The 25,452-nt window shown below is 47.8% G+C and overlaps 1 protein-coding gene across 3 annotated transcripts in view; it reads right to left on the bottom strand.

Moving 5' to 3' along the window:
• The window catches only part of rxraa (retinoid X receptor, alpha a), a 109,907-nt gene that overhangs the window by 64,778 nt on the left and 19,677 nt on the right, over window positions 1-25,452 (bottom strand). The window contains exon 1 of one of the 3 annotated variants that reach the window (XM_035527166.2): window positions 11,936-12,166. The exons of the other annotated variants lie outside the window; for them this stretch is intronic. Within the exon in view, the coding sequence (XP_035383059.1) occupies window positions 11,936-11,963 (28 nt within the window). The 5' untranslated portion in view covers window positions 11,964-12,166. Of the gene's footprint in view, window positions 1-11,935; window positions 12,167-25,452 lie in introns of those variants that run through there. 3 annotated transcript variants of the gene reach the window in all.

Genomic DNA, 25,452 nt, shown 5'->3' with positions numbered 1-25,452 from the left:
ATGGATTTGAAAGCAATCAAGCATAATTCGTACAGCAAAGCTTTTCTGCAGGGCGAAAATGTGCCCCCAGACCGAGAGTGTGCCGGTACAGACATTTGGAAACCTTGATAGAGGCTTTTCCAAATTAAGTGGAAGGAATTTTGCCCAAAAATCGACTTTTACCTTCTAGTCCTAACTGCTGAAAACTAAATGTGTAGAATTAACAGTAGAATTAACAGTGGATGTCGAAGTGAAAGTGGCGCGGTTCAAATGCACAAAGTGAGTTGTGGACTGCAGCGGAGCGCAGGACGGAGGCGTGACGGGTTCTGTCACCACACTGCAAAGCAAAGAGCCGCCAGGGCTGGGGCGCAATGGCCGGAGCCCGTGGGATCTGCTCCGGCAGCCCCCCAGCACTCTGGACACTCCGGAGGAGGCCGGACACTCCTGGATGCCAGCTCACCACAGCGGGAAGCTGAGCAAGGCTTTCTTTAGTCCTGTAAAGCACTCACAGCAGGACCAGAGCAGGAACAGGAAATCAAAAGAGGAAATTAAATTGAAAGTGCTAGAAAGCTTTAGTCATGGGGCAGCCTAAAACTGCAGGGGTTCTGTAAAAAGCATGTTACGCTCAAACGCTCTAATGTATGTATTTCTGGGTTGCATTAAAAGTTTTGAGGTTTCTCACTTGCTTTTAACTTTTTTAAATGCCACGCTGCTTGCCATTCTCCATGCCGAACAGCTCACTATTTCATGCACTTGTGACAGCAGTGGCGTATAGATTCTGTGACTAGGCTTCGGACAGGTTTACCAAGCGCAGAGGAAAGAGTAAACGTGTGGCCACCTGCCAACAGCGCAGTGAAAGTGGAAGTCCGCGCACGAGTCGAGTGGCGGAACGGGAATGGGGACGGATCCGGGCCGCCTGCGCGACCGCTGCAGCCCGGAAGCCGCATTTTTCTGAACGGGAAGAGGAAGCTAAACGCGCTGTGGGGGGGGGGGGGGGGGGTGTCATGTGGCTTGCTGGTAGGGTTCATCCCAGGGTGGTCTCCGCGGTTCAGGGTGGTCTCCATGCGCCCCACTGACTGCCAAGGCTCCGTTTGACGTCCAATGGGTGAAATACTCTTATCTGCTGGCAGTAAGCTCCAAAGGTTAGCAGATCCTGGTAGAGGAGTTTGGAGGAGTTTTACAAAGTCAGGCCTGAGACACACCATCTGCAGCTACTGTGTATATTTCACCAGTTTTGTGTTCATCCCTGCAAACACCTCAGCGGTGAAATGACTTTCGTCTTCCTTATGATCTGCTATTCTAGGCGCAGCAGCTGAGCTCACTGAAGACAGCTCTCTGCACTGTGAAGCTTCCTGGTCTTCACTGTCTGGTCATGGAAGTGGGCCTTGAATGTAAACATGGACTGCATGTTGACCAAGGGATCAAACTGTTTACAAAACAAAACAAAACAAAACAGCTAATAATGTCTGACGTGCTTTGAAGAAGAGCAGAATGCGTGTGATCTTAGCGCTCTGCAGCCTAGGAACATATTAGAGTATAGCTGTTTATTCATAATCCATAGCTCTATCAGTGAAGTGCACCCACGCATGGCTTGCGTTCTTAATCAATGTCATCATGACATCTAACTAATTTCCCAGGTAAACGTTAGTGATTTTGTTGCTGTGGTTCTCTGGTAGCCTGAGTCAGGCACATTGGTATTCATTGCAAAACCGCCGCGTAACAACGGCACAGTGGGGGGCAGGTGCAGGACGGTCACGATCTCGCTCATCACGTCAGGAATTCTGTATCTGCCCCCACCTCCAAAAATGCCCTAAATGATACAGGCAGGGGGCTTGGGGGGGGTAAAAGACAAAAACAACATCACGCAACAGCAACGAGAACTAGGTCAAATCACGTGAGTGTGTCAGGGACTGCAGGCAGGATTACAACATGTGGTCCCTGTTAACTACAGCTGTTGGACCATGATGGGAGAGGATGGGAAAGAGGAGACAGGGACAGGAGTGGGGCAGGAGGAATGAGAGGTGGGGGGAGAGAGAGGATGGGAGGTATGGGAGAGGGGCTGGAAAAGGACGGGAGGCGGATGGCAGGCGGATGGGAGAGACAGGAGGGGTATGGGAAAGAAAGGAGTGGGATGGGAGAGACAGGAGGCGGATGGGAGAGACAGGAGTGGGATGGGAGAGACAGGAGTGGAATGAGAGAGACAGGAGTGGGATGGGAGAGACAGGAGGGGTATGGGAGAAACAGGAGTGGGATGGGAGAGACTGGAGGGGTATGGGAGAGACAGGAGGCAAATGGGAGAGACAGGAGTGGGATGGGAGAGAGGAGTGGGATGGGAGAGACAGGAGGCGGATGGGAGAGACAGGAGTGGGATGGGAGAGACAGGAGGCGGATGGGAGAGACAGGAGTGGAATGGGAGAGACAGGAGGCAGATGGGAGAGACTGGAGGGGTATGGGAGAGACAGGAGTGGGATGGGAGAGACAGGAGGCGGATGGGAGAGACAGGAGTGGAATGGGAGAGACAGGAGGCAGATGGGAATAATACTGTACCTCTGGTTTAAGCTTTTACCTGCTAAGTAGCTTTTGCTCGCTAGCTAGCTAGGTTTCTCCCACAGGAAGAGGACGAATGTAGAGTGTGTGGCAGAGCCACTGGCCGTCTGACTGTGGATTCTGGCAATTCTGGTGAAATCAATTCTTCATCTAATGGAATTTCAAATATATGCAGGACACGCTTATATGTGTATACGTACTTTCTGTGCTGTAAACCAACATGGATTTAGATCCCTGGGTATTTAACTGGACTTTTAGCTTTATTTAGTCAGAAAGCTTCAGACATGGCGACAGACCTGAAGCGTGAGAGCAGAAGGGAGCCGTCCAGTCATTTTTCAGTCGTGCAATCGATGCAAATAGGCATTTCAGGACACACAAACGTCCCGAGTCTCAGCACACACCAGCAGTGAGAGGGGGAAGACTGAGTGAGTCCCACACAGGCCTGTGAGTCTTGCCTGTCTAGTGCCAGCCTATCCCATGGCCAGTGTGACTCGGAATCTTCTCAAAGACTATCCCCTTTCCCCCAAAACCTGAACTGTTCAGCCGTAAATAAACAAGCACGAGTACTGAGGGCCGACTAGAACTCATATTCAGAACTCATATTTGATGGCAGTACAGAATATACCGTCTTATTATTCAATTAATTATTCAAACCTCTTTACCTCTTGTAAATGTAACTACATTTTAGATCATTTTAGGCGTTATTTGAGGGGGAAAACACTCAATAACTTTTTTTGCCATATTTAACAAAACCCAGTCAGTATAAAAGCATTGTTGAAGAGCAGAAAAATGGCCTTGAAAGGAAAAAAAACCTCTTATCTCTAATACCAGATGCTAAGCCAGAGAGACAGAGCGTCATTTCAGTTTATGGAGAGGCGCATGTTAACAGCCCGAACTAAAGCAGCGGACGTGATTTGGCTCAAAAGGAGAGACTGACCTGACAGGGGTCACACTTCAATGGAGTCGGAATAATGTATTCGCACACGCGTGTCTGACCTCAGCCTTCCTTTCACCTGTCCGTTAGGCTGACACGCCCTGACTGACTGACTCCCTCGTTCCCAGTCCTGAGGGCTGGGAGCCATGTTGATGTTTGTGACTTGGTCATGCCTCTTTAGATAACTGGACCATTTGTAATATAATAAGGGGAAATGTTAGTGGATGGAGCTGACAGAGTGTTGAAGTAGCAGGGTAAATAATGCAAGAATGAGGAAAGGAAACACATGCACCCACACACAAACACACACACAAACACACACACACAGAGAGAAAGACAAAGACAGAGAGCGTGAGAGAGACAGGGAGAGAGAGAGGGAGAGAGAGAGAGAAAGAGAGAGAGAGAAAGAGAGAGAGAGAGAGAGAGAGAGAGAGAGAGAGAGAGAGAGAGAGAGAGAGAGACGAAGCACACACCGGCCTGTCCTCGCTGTTCCTGGTGCAGCCAGGCAGAAAGATATAGGCCATCTGCACAGCAACACAGAGAAAATAGCTCTGTGAGCAGACAGAGGGAACACGATTAACCAACTGGCTGCATTTGAGAGCGACGTTTGGGGGGGGGGGGGCGTCAGAGAGAGAAAGAGAGACAAACTGAGATAAGAGAGAGAGGGAGAGAGGGAGAGAGGGCGAGTGAACAGGATTTTTAAAAATAAGAGCACTCTCTCTCAGCAACCTAGGAGGTGAAAGACTAGACTCTGGGAGGAAACGATGGAGAGCAGAAATTCAAGCATCCCCACGGACAACTGGCCAGGTACGCGGACCAGGGCCTCAGTGGAAGTTAGACAGAGGGGTAATGGTTTCTGTTAAATATGAGTTGTCTGCTTTCAGAGAAAGGTGCATGGAAGGGATTAGCTGTACAAAGGCAATCCAGCACAGGTGTGCTTCCACCGGGCGCTGAGCGCACACACCAAAACAGCTGCGAGGCTGACCAGTGTAGCGTCGCTGAGCTTTCCTGCCACTCACATTCCTTCTCGAGTTCGGTGTGGAAAGATTCGTAACATAACCAGCGATGGTTCGATGGTAGCTGCAGGAATTCTGCCCTGTGCGGTGCCTCTTTTGATAAATCTGTTGGCACAAACGGACTAACCGCTCATCAGTCCTACATCTTACACCGTAGAGATTTCGTCTTTTCATGGTTTAGGGTTAAGGATTAGATTAGGTATTACATTTCGCGCTATGCTGAGAATGAGCGATTGCTATCGGGATTAGTGTGTGTTTCAATGGAGCAGGAGCGGTAACAGCGGGAGGCGTGGGGGTGTGTGTGTGTGTGGGGGGGGGTGTCTATGGAGAGGGAGGTGAGTTACCAGACCCTCAGCGCTGTGCATCACTTCATTAGGCCTCTCTACACAAAGGGGAGGTGGTCACATGGGCCTAATTTAGGCCAGAATAAAAATGTGACAGCGTTGTCATAATGGGAGTCCCCTCCTTCTCATTTACCTGCTGGCGTCTCGGTGGGGGCTTTGAAGACGCTGAACACAGACTGGGTGGGGTGTGGGGGGCGTGTTTGGGGGTGGAGGGATGAAATCAAAGGAGGACCTTTAAATTCCAGACAATTTCCCCAGATGTTTCAGAAATATTCATTGAATCACTCCAGATGTGCCAGTCCCACTCGGGGAAAAAAAAAAAAAGTCCACAAAACTTTCTTTTTCCTTTCACTTTTCCTTTCCTTTCTCCCTGTCTCTATCCCTTTCTATCAAAACACCTCCGCCTGTTCCGAAATCGTCTTTTATTGGAGCCTTTGATAGCCATACAGCTAGGACGGCTCCGAAGACTCCCGCGCCTCTCTGCTTTAGGCACGAACGCTCCCACAGACAAAGGACCGCGTCAGCGCAGGCTGGAGGGGGGAGAACGTATGGAGAGGGTTTGCCCATAATCTCCCATGGCAACAGACCCAACAGAAACAGAAGCCCCAGGTGGAGAGTGACCTTCCGCGCTCTTAATGGGTTTAGTGGGATCGGCTCGGTTGTGGTTAGCCCTGTGGTTCTTTCCTGCGCTGCTGCCGCAGCAGCAGAGGGCCTGCACCGTACCAGTACTGCTTCTGTCACAAACTCCGCAACCTCTGACCCCGAGCCTCCCTCGCAACGCGCATAAGAGCAGCGGGACGTCTGGTGTGCTGTGCCTCGCCGCCAGGCGTGCTGTTCCTCGATGCACAAGACATGCAAGAAAGAAAATCTTGTTCAAGCTTTACCAGACCAGCCCATTAGAAATACCCATCAACGCACACACACACACACACACACACACACACACTCCAGCAGATTTTACAGCTCTCTGATCTGAGTCTCCTGTTCCTGGTCACAGGCTGAAACAGAAGAAACCATCCTAAATGTGACATTTGAACTTGTCGGAGCTGCTTCCGTAGGCGTTGGAATGTGGGCCCTGTGGTATGCAGCACAGCGCTGACAAAGGCACCCCACCTGCTCCACCTGCCTGCACACTACTCCACTTCCCATGGGCTTTCTACCCACAGAGAAGCTCCGCTGTCAACACAAAGGTTCCTTGGCCCAGAGGACTGCCAGTGGTACACTTGGGCTTCCAGTCTGGAGGGACGAGGAGGAAACCTCGCACTGGTAGTCGGAACAAATATCCAGGGAGAACAGCCAAACCACAACTACCTCCTGATGTCGTAAGTGTTGCTAAAGTGTCCTACCAGTTCAGCAGAAAATATCATACACACACACACACACGCATGCGCTGACGCATGGGCATGGGCATGCGCGTGGACACAAACACACACACACACACACACACACACACACACACACACACACACACACACACACAGAAAAAGGTATTGCCACTGACTTCCATGAGCTTGAAAGGACAGCTGAATTAAACCACTGAGCCCCCTGCTAGACAGGTGGGGGGGGGGTCCCGCTGATGCCCATGTCTGAAGTGGAGCGTTGGGCTGAGGGGCCCAGGACAGGTCTCAGAACAGTCCTGCTTTGGCTCTGAGCCCACCTCTCCAGGAGCTGCTATTCAACCTCGGCCAGAACCGTGACTCGTGTGTTCTACACCTACACCTTTGCTCCCATCAAACGGCTCAGGGCTGATCTAGGACCAGTTTTCATGTCCTAATGAACACAGGGCTGAGCGACATGCACAAAGAGCAGCATTACCGATATTTTGCTACATCCTCTGATTGCGACATTAAAACCCAACCCTGAACCGATTCCTGGATGCGACACAGCTAAAGGCCAACATGGCCGTGACCATTATCAAAGGGTGTCTTGCGCAGTCGTGAGTGAATGGGGCTACATGGTAGCAGATGCCATGGCGAGCCAGCTCCAGAGCGGGGCTGTGTCTCCCTGATGGACGTGGGTGTAGGTGAGCTGAGCTGTGGAAGGAAAGCTGGGTCAGAGGCGGCAACTCGCCATAAGTCACACTCCGCAGAGAAGAAAGGATATAGTGGAGAGAGAGAGAGAGAGAGAGAGAGAGAGAGGGAGAGGGGTGGGAGTTGATGGTGAAAGGAAACCTGGTTCTCGAAAAAAAAAGTATGTATGTTCGTGCTTTATTCTAGCGGTGTTATGTTTCCATGCCTATCTGTCTATCTTATCTTAATTCTGGGGATCATATTTTGGTGGCTGTAACAGATCTGGGTTATCATATTTACAATCAGTGCCCTTAATCTGCCACGTTGGTTTAAACTCTCCAATGTAATCTGCAGCATGGTCAACGTGATACACACATACTAAAACACAGACGGATGCAAGCACACACGCAAACACACACAGTCACGGTGCTCACTGCCCAGACGGAACCATGCCTTCTTGTCCCTAAAGTTTGGCATGTCTCTGCTTGCACCACACACTTCTAACCACAAGCCACAGACCCCGCAGACGATACCAGGCTCGGGAAAAGCCCAAAATCCCCATGTCAGTCTCTCTTCCTCAGAAAGACGGGACAGATACTGCTCCATTACAATACCGTAAGTGTTACTCACTCAAGCTGTGGGGGGGGCATGATTGCAGCAGTCTGCTTTGCAGCTGTGAACATGGAGACAGTTACAATTGAGGACACGGAATTAATCCGTGCGTCTTCGCTGTTATCAAGGAATGAGCGAAGCTGTGGGCGCGGAGTGGAAGCATCCTGTGCCGTTACCTTCAGAGCGCACGCCAGAGTGCGTCTCTCTCGAGCCGGATTTACAGCTGCTATGGGTGGCAGCCAACTGCGGTGGGCTTCACCGGCTGGCACCTTTGTGCCGGCAGAATGGAAAAACCCACATATCCGATCATTCTCACCGTGCGCCTCCGCCACTGGCCAACACACCTGCAGGAAACTTCGCCATCGCAGGCTGCAGCTTGTTTGGCATGGGGCTTCTGACAAGCTGAACCAATCCATTCAAACAGTCTCATTAACAGAATACCCAGTAAGGCTTCATTTAAATGATTAAATATACAATACCTGAATATAAAGCTATATACGTATTTGTCAGACACAGACTTAAACTGCTTTGGCTGGCAAATAGATAACAAGCATTTCAAGGCTATCAGTTGTCTCTGCGTGCAGACATTCATGTCTAAGCGTGGAAGCAGGTATTATACAACACAGCATTTATTATATCTTTTTGAACATGGTTAAAACTCAGGCTAGAGAGCAAAATTCTGAGGAGATAAACCATGATGGGAGCAGAGGTCAAGGTCTTCGGTACAGAGTCCCCTGTTCTCCACAGAGATAAAGCGCTCATTCTCACTGCGGCACTACTACAAACATACAAATTATTAACAAGGCTGCAACTATGACAGGCAGGCCGGCGGCGACCCCTGCACCAGACAGCCAGGGACAGCGTGGTGTAATGGCCTATAACTGTCTCCCTCTCCTGCGCTGAAAGGCGTTCCAGATGCATGACGCTCACAAATATCTAAAGTGGACAAGGCATAGAGTCTCGCTCCCCACAACAGAAGCCAAAGCAGAGCCAGGTTATCTTGACGAGGTGTTTCTGCGTTCGTAGTTTGGGCTGACGGCAGTGCGTGTGCCAGGGGGTGGGGCGGGAGGGGAGGGGAGGGGAGGGGAGGGGAGGGGAGGGAGCGCCGACCCAGGACTGACGGAGCGAGAGGAAGGTGGTGTGCAGAGGCTTTAAGACGCTCCAACCAAACCGGCTACTATAAAAACTACAGCTGCAACCTCTCCGGAAAGGAGGCTGACATGCATCGCTCCAGACACCCAAAACTGGCCGGCCGTAAAAAATCCAACACACACACACACACACACACCCTCACTCTGTAAAATACACCCCCCACCCCCCTACTCTGCCTTTGTTCCTGAATTACAGCCAGCCAAGGAATGTACCACCCGCCACCCTCTATGGCGATGAATGTCAGTTTCTCAACACAGACTGTGAACGTCCCCGACAAGGCTGCAGGCGAACGTCCCCTCCTGTGGCTCCGACAGGCCTGCACGGTCCCTCCGCCCTGGACGGTCAGAGTCAGGTCCAGGGGCACCGGCCCAAAACCTGTTGTGGATGGGAATTACTGAGGCTCAAATGAAGCCCTGAATTCAGAGAACTCGCCCGTCGATTGTGTTACAAAGGACCCGGACGCGGGGGACATCTCAAGTTTGAAAAAAAAAAGAAGCAAAAAAAAAAAAGCAAAAAAAAAAAAAAAGCTGAACCTCAAAGTCAAACTGCAGTGCACATGCTCACCCTTGTCTTCCATGGCTTTCACAAAAAGCATTGGAATTGTTTTTGAATTATTTTAATTCAGCAGCACCAGAATGTAGGAAAAGGTCGCTACCTTCCTCTGCCGTAACATCCTAAAGAAAAAACTAAAAAAAAAACATAAAAAAACCCATGAATAAACATTAGTCACCGAAGCTCTATAAATCATAGGCTGTCTGATCTTAGGCCGCCACTACAGCAAGCTGATGCAACAGCTGAAAGAGAACACCGGTTCCTATAAACGTCTGCACACACTCCTCCTCGCACTATATCACACAACTGCTGAAGGTAATCACAATGCTCCCTTACACGTCTAAAACCTGCAACGGATTGCTTTTATCTGCTGCAATACACATGCTATAGATTAAAAGGTAATGTGTACCAAACACACCCTACCTGCTGTGAATATATATTTAGTCTACATTCTATGCACTATTTTGCTATTTTTTCTTTGTCTAATTTTCTTTGCACACGGTGCTACTCTTCTGTCTCATATCTGATGACATTTCATCTAGTCATTTTTAGCATTTTTGTCCTAAAGTTCTTGGAACTGTCTTTTTTTCCGTTTTTTTGTCATGCTACTGCTTTACATAAAAGGAATAATTAATCAGATGCAAACTGCTGATCAAAACTTATTTTAAAAATTCACATCAAATCCATTCAACCCTGAATGAATCCTGAATCAAGAGGCTGCTTGATTGCTGCTTCTCTGTCACTGGTCGACTTTTAATGAGCTAATGGAGAGTAAATAAATTAAAAAACAGCAGCACAGTGCAGGAATGCAAAGGAATGCATAGACACCCATGAAATCGACAAGCCATTAGCAGTGTGTGCGATGCTCCACACACAGTGCCTCGTAAAGGTCTATGTGTGGGATATCAAAGGCCATTCCATCGCAGATAACCACAAAGATAAGCCAGCAATAAACCAGCAGATTGCACGACCTGTTTAAGACGTTGAATTCTTTGCATTCACAAATAAACATCTAAACAGGCAGATAGTAACGACAGCACACTGTAAGACATGCAGGGCAGATTTCTAGCTCGGTCTTGTCCTCCACGCAGTCGGCCCCTCGTACCCCTCTAGCGCAGTGAGCCCCTTTCGAAGGAAAGTTATGCCACGCGAACGCCACTTAGACCTTTCACAGACTTCACTCGTCTGCATGTGCGATCCGAGCCCGAGTCGCCGCGGATGTTCCGTAAGGCAACGGCTGAGCGGAAAGGCGTGCGTGTGGGTGGAGAAAGCCCTGAAGCGAGCGTCTGCTGGCCCTCTCCGGCGGCAAGGGTAGAGTTGTAAGGCGACGCCCCCGTGCAAGGGGCGCAAACACAGAGATGCTGCTCCTAACAGCCACGGAGGGCCCAGGTATGTAACCCACGCTGTGGAGCCTGTGGATAACGAGCTCAGCTAAACTCATAGGGTCATTTCTGCAGCCTCCATCTATTCATTCTGAAGCAGATCCAGTAAAGGGTGGTGAAGCTCTCCAAACAAGACCTCAGCTTTTGGACCACATGATAACACCATGTCTTTGATTCCCACCCCCCACAAAACCACAAACACACACACACACACACACACACACACACACACACACACACACACACACACACACACAGCCTTCATTAATACAGTATACAATACATAATGCAAAGTGAAAATATGGAATATGACCTTTTTTATTGACATGGACGAGGACAAAAAACATAATAAGATATTCACTTTTCGAGCGCAGGCCCGCTCACGGGAAACATGGGTTAATTTATGGAAACCACACCTTTATTTGTAACCAGCTACAACACGAAAATGGCACTCCATCATCATCTGGGTTCATTTTTTTTTTAATGGTCTTTTAAAAGTTTTATACACACAACGGGGAGTTTTCTTTCTTTTAGACTTCACGTGTTACAATAGAAGGCCACCGTGCAGAAGTTAACAATGATCCTCTCCGAAATCACACAGCTGCAAGGGGTCCGTTACAATGTCATCGCAACAAAATCCAGTATATATGGCTCCATTAGGATGTGGGTGTAGGAGGTAAAGGCACTTTACCTCCCACACACAGTTTTACAGCCGCCCGGATCGGAATAAGTCGTTTTACTCATCATGTTAAGAGTGCGTCCCAATGCAAAATATTTCGATATTTGACAAGGTTGCGTGATGCGCTATGGAACGCTTCATTCACGGGCACTGAGCATTAAAAAGTTACCAAGGCGAGCGATGAAATGATACCCGTGCCGGCGCAGGGACTTCTCACTCCGACGAGATAAACACCCGAGTGAACTACCCAAGATTTCCAGAAACGCAGAGCGGCCGATGAAGTCGGAGGTGAGGGTTTGTTATAGGAGAGCAACGAGCATAACAAGCGCAAGGGCACGGACGCGCATTAGATGACATGTCACTGCTAGCGCGTGCCATCGACCGGGACCGCGAGCAGGGGCGGCGGGGTCCGTGCAATGACGACGCGGACGCACCTCCAAGTTTTCTGTTCACGGGTAACTTCTAAGTTAGAAATTGCACACTATACGAACAGACCTTGACCTCAATTAAAATAAGAATTCTTAACGTTTTCCTTTATTCGTGCTGACTACGTTAAAAACACAAAACAATTCTGTAGCCCGGGTTTAAGTCCGCAGAAAATGCACCATGCACCACGGAACATTTTAAAGATTGAAGCTGAGCTCCGCTGTTGTTCGTTCATTTTAGAGATGGCACGGCATGCAGTAAAAATAAATCAAACGCAATATTTAACAAGCAGGAAAAACTTACCCAATGACAAGAAAGGTTTGGTCTCCATTTCTGGTGCGTTAGCTCATGCCAGCTGACGAGTTTCTGGCTGAACACACGAGCCGCTTTCCTCCTGCTGCCAGTAAAGGGGACCCGCGCAGCGCGGCTCCGACGCTGTGGGGCTCGCACTCTGGTGTGCCTTCGGTTTGTCGGGGCTCTACTCGCACGCTTTCGCCGTTGCTCTCCAGCCCAGGCTACAGCTCACTGCGAAAGGATCCAGTGGAGGGGGGGGGGGGGGGGGGGGGACTCCCACCGACGCACGAGCAGAATCGTCGACGCGCGCTGGTAACGTTAACCCCGCCCGCGCTTCACGTGTGTCCTCTGCGCGAGTCGCTCCGCACTCGGGGATCTTATTGTCGGCTTATTGTCTGCACGGCAGTATGATCTGATGTGCACTACTTATTAACCGGTTACTACAGAAACAAAGATTAAAAACGTACCCATTAAAGTAATGTATCTGAAGGCTGACATGGCGTGGGTGATATTTAACCCCTCCCGTATTTTCTTCCCATTCATTTGAAGAGTTTGACTGATCTACTGTACGTCTCGGTGGTCTTTATGTGCGTAAGTCAAATTCATTACGATCAGGACGTCGGGCAAGCTATCCAAGCACACAGTCTTCACGGCTGGTAACAAGATAGGACAACTTAGGACTTTAGTAACTTCATAGCAACACTAGTGGATGTACTCCAGCGTGCATTTCGTTTCTGTCTTTGCAATCGTGGAATCCTTTATTTAGCAAAATAAGATACAAAGCAATTGTGTGCGCGTGCGTGCGTGTGTGTGCACTAATTGATTTCACTGGACAGATGTTGAGATTTGCTACAGAATGGCACATGTCTCTTCAGGGCCTCTGTAGATGTAATCTGTAATCTAGGATTACCTGATGCTTGCATTGCCCTGTTCGCAGTGAAATATTAGCGATTAAGCGGGTTACAATGATGCTATTAACAATCTGCGCACAATTTTCAGTCGGAAATAGTCCCATGAAATTATACTAATTTTATTCCCACATACTATAAAAAAAATTAAAAATAAAAATAAACTATACGCATTGGTTTTCCCGCGAGAATAATAACGTCACCATCTGACTTCAATAGAATCGAAATCCGTATTACGGGAAAAGGAATCCACGAGCCCGCTGCAGCTGCGTCAAACTCAGGATGGAAGAGGCCTTCGTAGCTCGCGTGGCAGCACTAAGCCCATCGCATTGCTGGCTTAGCTCACCACGGGACACGGTTTACAACGCAGTGCGCGGAGGGAGTGGCTCGTCATGGCTTCAGGTGGCTGCAGGGGCAGCGTGTAGAGTACGCCTTCTCCAGGAAGGCTCTCACGCACCCCTGAAGGCCGGCACGGCAGAGCTCAGTGAGTGTTCGCCGTGATGCACGCTGGCGGGATGATCCATAATTAATGGAGCACACTGCAAATTAGAGATCAAAGACGTCTGTCGACACTCCGCAATAAATATGAAGCAGCCGTCACTGGATCCAAGTCAGTGCGAGTGCGTGTGTTTGTAATTGGGTGGGTATACATAATGGAGGACAATGTAGTCAGTAGAAATAGGTTTTCACTTATAGCCATTCACAGAAAATCTGCTGAAAAGTTCCACACAAGAGCTAGGTAATCAGAACCTTACAGAACTTTCTAGCAGTTGCTGATTCCAGTACTCCTCTGTCTACAGGGTCTGCTGAATGGAACATGGGTATGCGTGGCTCCATCACGCTGCGAGATTAGTTGTAATGGTCTTTTATCAGAGTACTAAATGAATCAGGTCTGTGTTCATGCCTGTGTTGTGCACTAATGGCATGTATAAACCACTGAAATTGGATGATGAGCTATTACCATACACTTGGACATGGACATGACCACATATTGATATTTCTGGTACTGCCAAGATTTATAATTATAAAACAGACTTAAATTATATTTATTTGACTTACCTAATATGTTAAAGGCATATTCTGCAGCAAGTACATTTAATGTTTTTCTATTTGCTGGCTGTGTCTCTCACCACTTCCAAAATAGCCAAGGGTAAATTACACGAGGAGTGAATGAAAAAGCACACATTAAATTTTGCAAAGCTAGCACACGAGACCATGGGATGAGAGTGTTACTGGATGAAAGGCATTCTCAGAATGAGTGCGTTCAAGACAAAGACAAACGATGAGCTAAACTGTGACCAAAGAACGACTCGGGGTGCAAAAAGATTTGCTTCTGACACGTGTCACCCGGCCCGTATGTGCGAAGCCTCTGTTACACAGATTTACTCTGCTGCCAGCATCTTCAAATCCTCAGACTGCTTGCACAGTGTTAACATGTTGCATTAGCAAAATAGCCTAGTCATCTTATTTTTTTGTGGAATGCCATTTTCTTTGGTCCTGACTGAGAGAGATACAGAGAGAGAGAGAGAGAGAGAGAGAGAGAGAGAGAGAGAGAGAGAGAGACAGAGAGAAGGAGAGAGTGAGAGAGTGTACATGACTATACAAATTCTTACTAACTTGGTTAACCTTAAGGTTATCTAAGCGGTTTTACCACAGAGCAAATTATATCGGCTGCTCTTCTGATGCGTTACTGCGATCTTTAAAAGCTTAGTGTGAGAGCGTCTCTCTGCTCTCTGGTAGGAGAGGAGTGATGAGAGATTCTGACGTACGAGCAACCACTCCAGAAGTGCTCTGGCCTGCTGATTACAGCGCGTGACTGCTCTACAGTCTCAGACGGACGTTGGGCCTGGGGGCTCTGTAATCTAAGACAGACACAACACACTCTTTTAAACAGCTCACTTGGCCTCTCTCTCATCTGCCCGCGAGAACCAGCTATTTAATCCTTTTCTTTGGCCATGATTAATAGCTCACTGACCTTTGACCTTCCTTCATACGAATCTGAGGAGTGTCGTGGGTCTCCTAGGGTCTTCATGGCTCTGCCCACTCCTCTCTCTGTGTCTTAAGTCGCGCGCACGCTCGCAAGGGCCATCCTTTTTTAACGGAGCGCCTTCTCCTGATTTGCGCCTCTGACTCGAGGGGACCCAGCAGTGACATCTGCTCCTTTAGGTCCGGGGCTGATGATAAATGGTACACAGACCTTTTGGTCCCTTTTGTGCGTTAAGCGTTTAGAACATGTGCATCTATAATGCCTGTTTGCTCTGAGGCCATTCTCATATTAGCGGGAGTTTCTTGAAAAGGGAAATCAATCATTTGCCAAATCGTTTGAATAGTTGGCTTTGCTAACGTAGCGAGGAACAAAACTTCTGCTTTTCTTTATTTTTGCTACAGTTCATCCTCACTGTTTAAAGGAAGTGATTGCTGTATATAATAAAATATATATAATATATTACATATGTATTTATATATATGTAACCACTTCTTTTAAACATTGAAGATGAACTGCAGCAAATCTCTACAGGAGACACTTTTGCTATTTCAGCGGGCATGTTTATAACCGCCTGTAACTTTGACACCCTGTACGCAGCCTCTGAAAGTTTTAGAGACAAAGAGAAGGCCCAGCGCAGGGAAGAAGAGACACGGAGGCAGTACCACTTAGCGATCGGGCCGGATGAGCAGGGTCGGTCCGTCCCCTCGCCCGAGGGCTGCCCGGTGCTCGACTGGGGTGGACTGGGGATCACATTCTTACCCCAGAAGGGGTCAGGCACCTTCCTGCAGCTGCCAGCAGTGCACTCTGGCCTTGCTTCCCGATTGCAGGGGTTACTACGGCTCTCTGAGAACCGAAACGGACTACTGCATTTCCTGCCCCAGAATGCACCTCCAGGTCAGGCTTAGCCTATGTCATCTTCGGTCAGCAGGGTTCTAGCTCTATGGCATCTTCAGAAGCACGTGAGCGTGTCGTCTTGTTTCTGGAAGCACTGGTAGATTACACATCGGCGGTAGATTGTAAAGGCACATTTCACAAAGCCCTGTAATGGTGTAAATATGGGGTGGGATGGATCAATGGAGTTTCGGGAGTGGAGAGATGACAGACAGGAGCAGCAGGAAAAGGTGACGCCTCATCTGGGGGACGAAAAATAGGATGTACATAAAATAAAGCTAATTTAATTTAGACTAAGATAGCAGAAGAAATACAGATGAAGATTTTGATCCTGCAAATCACATCAAAGCATGTCATCAAAGCGATTTTCAAGCATGTGGCTTCAAAACGATTCGCCACGAAACGCGGTCAATTTTGGAAGATCTCACTTGTAACTATATAACTATGTAACTGCTTGTAAGATGTAACTATGGCAGGATGCTCGGCCAGCCACGGCCCGCGGTTCGAGGCTGAGCCAGAGCTAGACGGCGGAGCCCTTTGCCGATCGTGACGGGATGCTGCGCAGGCGGCTGTCTGGAAAGGAGAGGAGGCCACTCGTGGGTCTGTCAGCTCCATATTAATCCCAGACAATCAGAGCCTGCTGCTTGCAGCACTATCAGTATCAAACATTACATCATCATCACTGCCTCCGTGACACGCGCATGACTGAGTCGAGCGCGGCGCGGCGCAGCGGCGCACAAGACTCAGCACACATCGCTCTTTAAGATCACATTAAACCCACATTGCCCTGCGTTTTAAACGATAAATGGCGGACATCTCGCTCTGTGGCTCACCGTGAGACCCAGTCGACGGTTGCCACAGCAGAGACTGGCTCATTCTTATTCTAAAAGCAAATAAAATATGTCCAGGGAGTGTTTTTGCGCTAGAGAATCTGTATGCGTGGTGCGCATTACTTTTCAGGTTTTCGTCATATTTATTTCAACGGGGGATAGTGGGCCTGTGGTTACTGATATTAAAAAAAAGGGCAGGAAACATATTCATTTGCTCTGAAAGGCTTATTTTCTAGTCTGCCGAGGGACGGCAGGACACGGTTGGACTTCAGCTGGATAAACAGATCCTGTGGAAAGAAGTTCTCTTTAGGTACACACTGGTCACGGTGTTTTTTTGAGGAGGTGCCAAATATAAATGGGATCCTGGGGTTATGGTAAAAGAGAATTATGTCTTGATTACAGCACTCAGAGAAAAGCCACAGAACATTACTGCTGTGCATTGAGAGGATGACAGCTTGTAAATAAAGAAAAGATTTGTGCAGCTGACGGTGGGGTGACGTATCCACGCAGGGACTTGGCTTTAGCTGGCACACATTTTTGTTCCAGTAAGACAACATATGAAGCCTGCATTCAGTTCTCAGTGCCTATAAGAAGGCGAAGAAACACACTCCTACACTCTCGCCTTAAAGTGTGTAATTATGAGCCAATGTCCACAGTTAACCCAGTGATAAAGAGAGGTGATGAGTGACTGGGGTTATATACTCAGTAGTTCATTATCAGTTCAGATGTAGTGTTTCACCAGCGCTTAATTGTCTGATTTGTGATGTGTGAAGCAGAATAAAACTTCTTTGTGAGTGTGTGAGTGTGTGTGATGACACACTGGGTTAGTGCCATGATTTTACAGTCCTTCTCTACCGCTGTTCTCCTTGTGTTTTCCATTCTTTTGTCACTGACTCACTATCCGCTGTCTCTTTCCACCTTGCTGGTAAATTCGGAAGCAGCACAGCTAATGCATGCGTCCATAAATCCAAACACTTCCTTTGACTGTCATCTATCCCACTTCAAGAGTGGGAGCCCAAACTGTCGCAAACACCATTATCCAACGACCCCCCCACCCCCGGCCGTCCCACACGCAAGCGCCCAGCACAGCACGGGGGCGGTGAGGAGTGGGAGGTGTGTCCTGCGTCAGACTAGGACTGGCCTTCACTAGCCTTCCTGGGCCGGGAGAGAGTACAACCTGAATCTGATTTCCCGCTTTCTGTTTCCTAAATTCCTCAGCGTTGCAAGAATTCCAGCACAAAACACAGGACACCTACGCAGGCCGGGCGACTTCAAAAGGAGGTTGTGATTGAGCGTGTGACTCGTTTCTATCAAAAGAACCAGAGCTAAACACCTGAAGGAAAGTCGCTTAAAACACTGTTTATGGAAATTTGTGGGAAGTAATTGGTGTGGTGAACATCCCCACAAGTATTACTCTACAGTTGTATGAAAAACAGTCGTTATCAGAAAGGCTGGCATTACACAGAACCTCCATATGGCACAGTTCCATGAACACATCGCTTTTTTAAACGCGCCTCAACAGTGACAGAGAAAAAGTTTTCAAAGGCTTTTCAGAGCTTTCAGAAGGATCCTCCAAGACAAGTGTAAAAAAACAAACCAAAAGACACATGCACACACACACACACACACAAACGCACGCACGCACACACACACACACACACACACACACACACACACACACACACAAACGCACGCACGCACGCATGCACACAGTCTGCCCAGAATGGCAATTTGCAGCTGGCAGAGTAAACTGCAGCAGTAGAGAGGCTACGGGAAAGGCTACGCATAATGATGTGTTGTCATCGAAGTGCCCGAACACACAGATGAAAACAGATCAAAGGAACGCGAGGCTGCCAGTCAGCCCAGAGTCCTGCCCCGAGCCAGAACCCAGAGCTACACGAAACCTCTTCCCCTCTTCGATTTGTGCAGAACTGCTGTATGGATTTTTCTTACTTTATTTTCCTTTTGTCTTTTTATCTTTTTTGGTTTATTAACTTTTTTTTTTGTAGCTGTTCTTGATCTTGGCTGTGTAAGACCTGGCACATCCACGCTCACATTGACGCAGTTTCTGAGGACTGCTGAGAACACCAGAAAACCGTTGCTCTCTGATATGTTAAAAGCACGGGACATCTCAGAGACGCTGTGAAAACCGTAAGCATCTCCCGCAGCACCCGGTACGCACTCAGGCCCTTCCACACTGCCCTACTGATTTGGGGGGGTGAATGAAGAGAAAGATTTTTCTTTAATATTCACTAAGACGTCCATCAAAGCCACGGCTGCCAGGATGATATCTACCATCACGCAAAGAATTCCCTGCCAGAGCACTTAGAACGGGTTCAGGCCCTGGACTACGTCCAAAAGTAAAGTTCCTTTCCATTTAAAACTGAAGCTATTTCAGGAGAATGTGTTTGGGATTGGTACATAAGGCTCACCAGGACTAACGGCCCATCCCCGAACCCTTCACTTTGCTCAAAGTAAAAGGACTTCATAAACTCACCCACATTTCCGGCAGACTGGTTTAGGCAAGACACCCCCCAAAAACCTAAACATTACCAAAACCATCTCGTAGCTCACTGTGCAGTATACTCAGAGGAGTCTGCTCTTCTCATGGCTTATAAGCAAAAGAAAAAATGTTAAAGAAATAAATGCATCCAACACCTGAAAAACATCATGCCTGAGAATGTGGCCTAGAGCCTGGGAAAAATACATTTACGGCATTTAGCTGACGCTTTTATCCAAAGCGACTTACAATTATGACTGAGTACAACTTGAGCAATTGAGGGTTAAGGGCCTCGCTCGGGGCCCCAACAGTGGAAACTTGGCAGTGGTGGGACTCAGCTTCCAGAGCAAGCGACAGCAAGTGAGAGTTTACCTCACTCACAAAGGGCCAAGGGAAGCTCTATCTTACAAGTATTCTCAGGCCAGTTTTGGCGTTACTCTAGTTAGCATTCATGGTAGGGTGCAAACTGGACCTGGATCACTATCAGCGACGTGCTGAGACTGAAGTGGGAGAAATGTCAGGCGTCTAGGGACCATGTCATCAGTGACAGTGACTCTGGTTCAGACAGATGGACTGATTCTGGGTGTGTTTATTCCTATGTTGAGGGGTGCCACGCCTGACTGAGGGACCCCCCAAACAGGTACAGAGTCTTGCCTGTCACCAGCACTTAAAATGAGAGCCCTTACAGACGTTGGATTTCTACTGTAACTGTGAGTAACAATACTCTCGAGTGAGTAAATAATACTGAGTGACACACAAGGATGTCTGTCAGAAATACCCTGTCTCATCCTGTTTCTTTGGGAATCTCACACATACACATTTACAAATGAAGTCAAGATTCCTACAAAGCTCAAAATGAATTTAGCTAACCAGAAACCAGGAGCCAAGAGGAAAAGAACACAAAGACGTTCACAATCAAAACATTGCGGACTTAATTATACACCTTCACAAATCCGAGTTCAGTGCAAGCAACGATCAAACCCAAAAACAAAAGGGGAAGCAGATCTGCGTGACTAGGACGAATGATCAGACCAGTTCCAGAATAAGACTGAGCTGTGTGGTGCAGGCTGAGGTTGTGACATCAAAGGCAGTGCCATCCATCAGTGTGCAGAACGTCAACACACACCTGCACGCATTGAGAGTGTGTGTCTTTTACATAACACAGCAAAGAGCTGAAAATCAAAAAGCAAAAGACTTCAAAAAGCTGCCAATGACTCTTTTTTTATCTCTCTCTCTCTCTCTCTCTCTCTCTTTCTCTCTCTCTCTCTCTCTCTCTCTCACCCCCATATTCCATAGTTTCCACAGCACATACAGAGGTTAGCGGTCCATGAACCATTCTGGTCCTTCACCAGACCCTGCTACACCAGACACTGCTGCATATCCATCTTTTCCATCATTTGTAGGGCCCATTAAAAAAGAACCTCTCTAATCCACCCCACCCCCCCACTCACACACACATACCATTTAGTCAGATTTTGTAGCAATCATTAGCAGGTTAACTCCTTCCTCAGAGGGTCAGGGGCAGGTCAGCTCCTCCCAACCCCCCAGTCACCTCCATCAGAGGCAGGATGGAGCCCCTCTGCCCTACATCCCGACCCCTTTAGGCCTGGCCCTCTGCCCTCCTGACACTGGGGAGATGCTCAGGGGTCACCACACTATTGGGGGGAGACACTTGGCTCTCTGTAGGGGGTCAGCTATCCTTTGCGAGAGACCCTGTCATCTGCCCGGTGACTAATAGGTTGATTTGGGTGACAAGTACTGATGAGCGCCCCTGAGGCAGGAGCGCACAGAGCAGAGCGGCGAGTTTAATAAGGCTTCTGACTCGCGGAGGTCTCCGCCATGCCTCCAGCTCCAGTCTCGTAATGTCATTTCAGCAGAGCGGGGCCGCAGGTGATGTGATCAGTCTTTCTTTTTTGTCGCTAAGCAGTGGCGGGAGACAAATCAGTCAGCCATTACCATAAACACACAGATGAGCTGACAGAAAAGAGCAGGTTGCAAGTCTTCTCTCTCTCTCTCTCTCTCTCTCTCTTTCTTTCTTGCTCTCTCTTCTCCTTTCACTCTCTCCCTCTCTTTGAAATACCCCAGCTCTCTGAGCTCCTGGTGAGGATTCTCATCACTCAGTGCTATGGCCGTACAGGCACAAAGGACTGTGTTGAATGGCCAAACGCTCACGGGATGAAACATTAACAAGGCTGCCCGTCGCTCCGAGGGGGATTCCACGCTCTCAAAGACACAGCGAGCCGCATTGATCTGCTCCACAATTAATCTTTAAGACAAGCTTACAGGGATTTCTATAACTTCTGAGCAGTAAGACCAGAGACATTCCCACACCTGCCACATGATGCAATAGGCTCACCTTCTCCATCTCCCCACACAGAGGACAACACACAGTCAGATGATAGCAAAAAAAAAAAAACCCTGTAAATGGGAATGTTCATTAAAAGATGAAACAGCACAGCCCTGTCGCTCGTCTGGTGCCCCGTCAAAGGGAGCAGGAGCCATTAATTATTCACTTTAGCTAAGCGTCAACGATGTAAGGTGATAGCCACACCCCCCTCCTGCCCCATAGGACAGAGGCAACACGCAAACAAACCGGACGACCATGAGAACTGGCCATGACTTCAGAGAGAGCCAATGAAGAGGTTTGAGTAAGAATGCGACAGTGACAGAGAGAAGCAGAAGAAGAGAACGCGTGGAGTCCTTGGTTGACACACGTGACACTAGCGTGCCGTGTATCAAACTCTTTGCCCAGTATTAAATAAGAGAAAGAAGATAAAAACCAAAGCAAGTCACTAATTGGACTATTACTTAATAGGAGTCCTGACAACCACAGACTAGAGAGCAGAGGCACATAACAATATTTGTCTTCCAGCTTTGGTATCTGATTTCAAATAGTGATGCTGTTTTTTCCATTCTCCCCCCCCCCCCCCCCAACACACACACTAGTTGAAAATGGTTCCACCTCCTTTTCCATATATAAATATATATATTTATTACCAAATAGGAGAGATATGACTGTTGATTCTTCTCCCGCCACATATGCTTAGAATTCTGTTCGAGGATGAGAGAGAATATTCCATTTCAGATGGATGAAACAACATAAGTGCAGGCCCAGAGCCTGCTGTTCTGCGGAGGAAACGCACCATCTCGCATTTTTCCCTTTGGCATCTGTGCTCCAGGGGTTTAGCTCACTTTATTTCCCAAAAATCACTTCCCTCTAGCCAGATTTGCCATTCCCTACATGGGGTAGGACACCCTAAAAGAAAAACCTGTCCTTACTTTTTTGGTTAATGAATTATGTTCTAACTGTGTTCTCTCTCCATCCCAGTTTCCTAGAAAATGTGTTGAAGGCATAGGGTGGGAGTTAGTCGTGATGCACAAGTTCCATGCAGTGGGATTTTAGCACAGTCAGTAATCGCATTTACTGTGAATTTAAGCTCAGTTTCCCACACATTACTTTCAGCTGATTTCTCTTTTCACATGGAGGTTTTTGAAGGACAAATGACACAGAACTGCCCCTTCCACGTTTATGTGAAGTATGACCTGTGCATTTAACTTTCTGTTTCCAGTCACTGATTCAGCATTAATGCAGATGTGCTGCTCATTTGTACCTGCGATTTATTCTATATCAATTTGCTAATAAATGAAGCACAAAATTATATATTCAGTAACTGAGCTTAGCCCCCTTCTGGTCTAAAGTACATTTTATTTACTCGTGAGGATTTAACATCTACAGCTACGACACAAACTCAAAAGACATCTGAGACATCTGTGAGTGACAGGTCAGCTGACTTAGTGACAGCCTCATGGAAACACTTTGCGAGTCACATCACAATTATTCCTCTGGCATTTTTTGAAAATACCAAATGACTCACCTTCCTCCATTGATGGCTTTGCCTGTAAACCATCACAAGATGACGCTGATTTTTCAGCTACAATAGGTCCTCCACATCCGCTGAGCACCCATCACAGTTAATTATCAAAGCACAACTTCTCGCAGGAGAGGAGGAGCGTTAGCCGGTCATAACTCACAGGTCTCAAGCAGCTCCTCCCAGCAGGCTGAGCAGCTGAAACTAGGCTCCTCACTGTCTTGGCGCATAATTACCGGCAAGATGAATAGTTTACGCTGTAACTCTCAGATCGATTTTTCTCTCTGATGGACAATGGAAGCAAAGGCACCCTGTCATCAGCACTCCTCAACCTGAGAAGGAGCCCGTAAATCTCCTACCCCGCCCCACGCTTCACGTAGCGAGAGGGTGCTGTGTGGTCTGGGGTGGGTAGTGTTTATGGCACTTCCTGCCCATGGTCATATATTCTGAGATCGTCAGTGGCAGCCTGCAATTAGGAATTCCCATTTTTTCCTGGACTGAAGGGTTAAAAACATGTCTGAGGGCTTGCCCCGAGGGCGCGCCAGGGTGAAGCATGGCAGACGTCTGGCCAAAAACTGGGCTTCATGCCTCAAGTCCTTTGCTACGCCATGCGAGTGGCAGATGACCTCGCGCTCAGTGTGAAGAACGCGTGGTAGATGTCCTCTCAATGGTCCACAGGTGACATACTCCACATGTCTGCACTGCTCTCCATGAGCAGGCGAGTGTGTAATGATCTGACCTTAAAACACCGCAGGGACCGTGTTTCTACATATCATAGGAGACGTGGAGGACTTACAGATCGATGGTTTGTTGTGCAATAAGGGAGAGACTACACACCAGATTAGGATTGATAAACAGCTTCATGTTACCCTAACCAGGGGAAAGAAAAACTTTCGCCATCCTGTTTGTCAGCTTTTGCAGACTTTCTCTGAGGTCTACCTCTGCTTCCAACTCCCCTGATAACTCGATGCAGTGGACATCACTCACCGCTTCAGAAACTACAGGTTCACAGGGATAAAAGTGTGAAAGAGGGACTGAGAGAGAGAGAGAGAGAGAGAGAGAGAGAGAGAGAGAGAGAGAGAGTTTACATGACTGACAGTCACTCCGACACCTGCTCCCTGACCACCTTGATAAGAGGCCTGAATGGTAATGAAGGGCATTTTGTTACATTGCTCATACAGCTCCTCCGCTCCCTTCTATGGATGGTTTGTAGATCCAAAGGTGAAGAAATTTCAGAACCCACCCCCCCTTCTCCCACCTGTGCTCTAATGTTCTCTGTGTGGTGCGTCTTCTGAAAACCCACTCACGCTGTCCTAGAGGAGAGGAGAGAGCTCAAACCCACTTGGGGTTCTTGGCTGTGGGAAGAACTGCAACACCGCTGTTCTCTCTGCTTCAGGCTCAGGGGAGACAGCTCGGGTCTGTTATCCTCTCCCTTGCATGACAGGAGCTGTGCTGAGCGGGAGGAGTGTGTGTGTGTGTGCGTGTGTGTGTGTGTGTGTGTGTGTGAGTGAGTGTGAATAATGCATGTTTCTGTATGTTTCCACTAAAGTTTTAATGCCGGCATTTCTAGAAAGCGAAACGGAATGTGGAGATATTGCAGTGAGGTGCCATACAACAGTAGCTCCCTAACTTAACACAGCAGCCGACCCAGATTCGTTCATTATACAATTTGTCAAGCACCTGTAGATCTCAGTTGAACGTTGCCGTAGTGATGGCTTTAGGTGTTATCCCAGCATGCGGGGCTGAACTCCTTGGGGCTGAGGACAGCCAGTAATGAGGGAGTGTTTGTTTAACCTTATCTGTGCTTGTAATTTACGTGCTGCATGGATTCCCACACAGTAACCTAAATTAATTTCTGTTACAGAGCTACTCCAGTAAAATGACGTCTAATTATATCTTAACAGACATGGACATAACACTGACAGTTAAATACTCTAACTGCTTTAGCTGTAAGAGTTACTTCCATCATCTTAGAAAAAAAGATCTTTGACATTTTAGGATGTTTGTTAAAATACTATAGAGCACTATATATAGCTAATCGGATCCCTTCAGTTACATGAGAAAAGTCCAGAGAAAGCTCCCTTCCGGCTGGATAAATGTTCAAATGCACACTGGGTGCAGTCGCCAGCCTTTTCATGCTATAATTCAGAACTCTCATAAAGGTAGTCATTTTTTATTCTGCGGCACGGCACTGGAAAAAAAAGATTTAATAGATGTTCATAATGTGCTGAAGGGGAAAAATACACAGAATATTTTCTTCGTGTTGATTTATACTTTGGTAAGTGAATTGTGTGGATTTTTATGGCCCAATTAAAAGCGTAGCACTAAAAATTGACAAACAAAACAAATCCAGCATGATGAGCTAATATTTTGTCAACAGGATACTGTCATCAGGTAGCGGTTGTCATGACAATGCCTGCATTGAAGTCCTGACTGGTAGCAGCCGCATGTCCTCAAATCGCAGAAAGGACACGGGTAATTAGCTTCTGCTCTTATAGTGCGTTTCGTTCCTACAGTTGCTCTAATTTGCTTTAATAATGC

This window comes from Electrophorus electricus, chromosome 8 (genome assembly GCF_041902795.1).
Source record: "Electrophorus electricus isolate QZ-2024a chromosome 8, ASM4190279v1, whole genome shotgun sequence".
NCBI classification, from domain to species: Eukaryota; Metazoa; Chordata; class Actinopteri; order Gymnotiformes; family Gymnotidae; genus Electrophorus; species Electrophorus electricus.
Note: the sequence above shows the minus strand (reverse complement) of the source record. Positions and strands in the feature narration are given on the sequence as shown.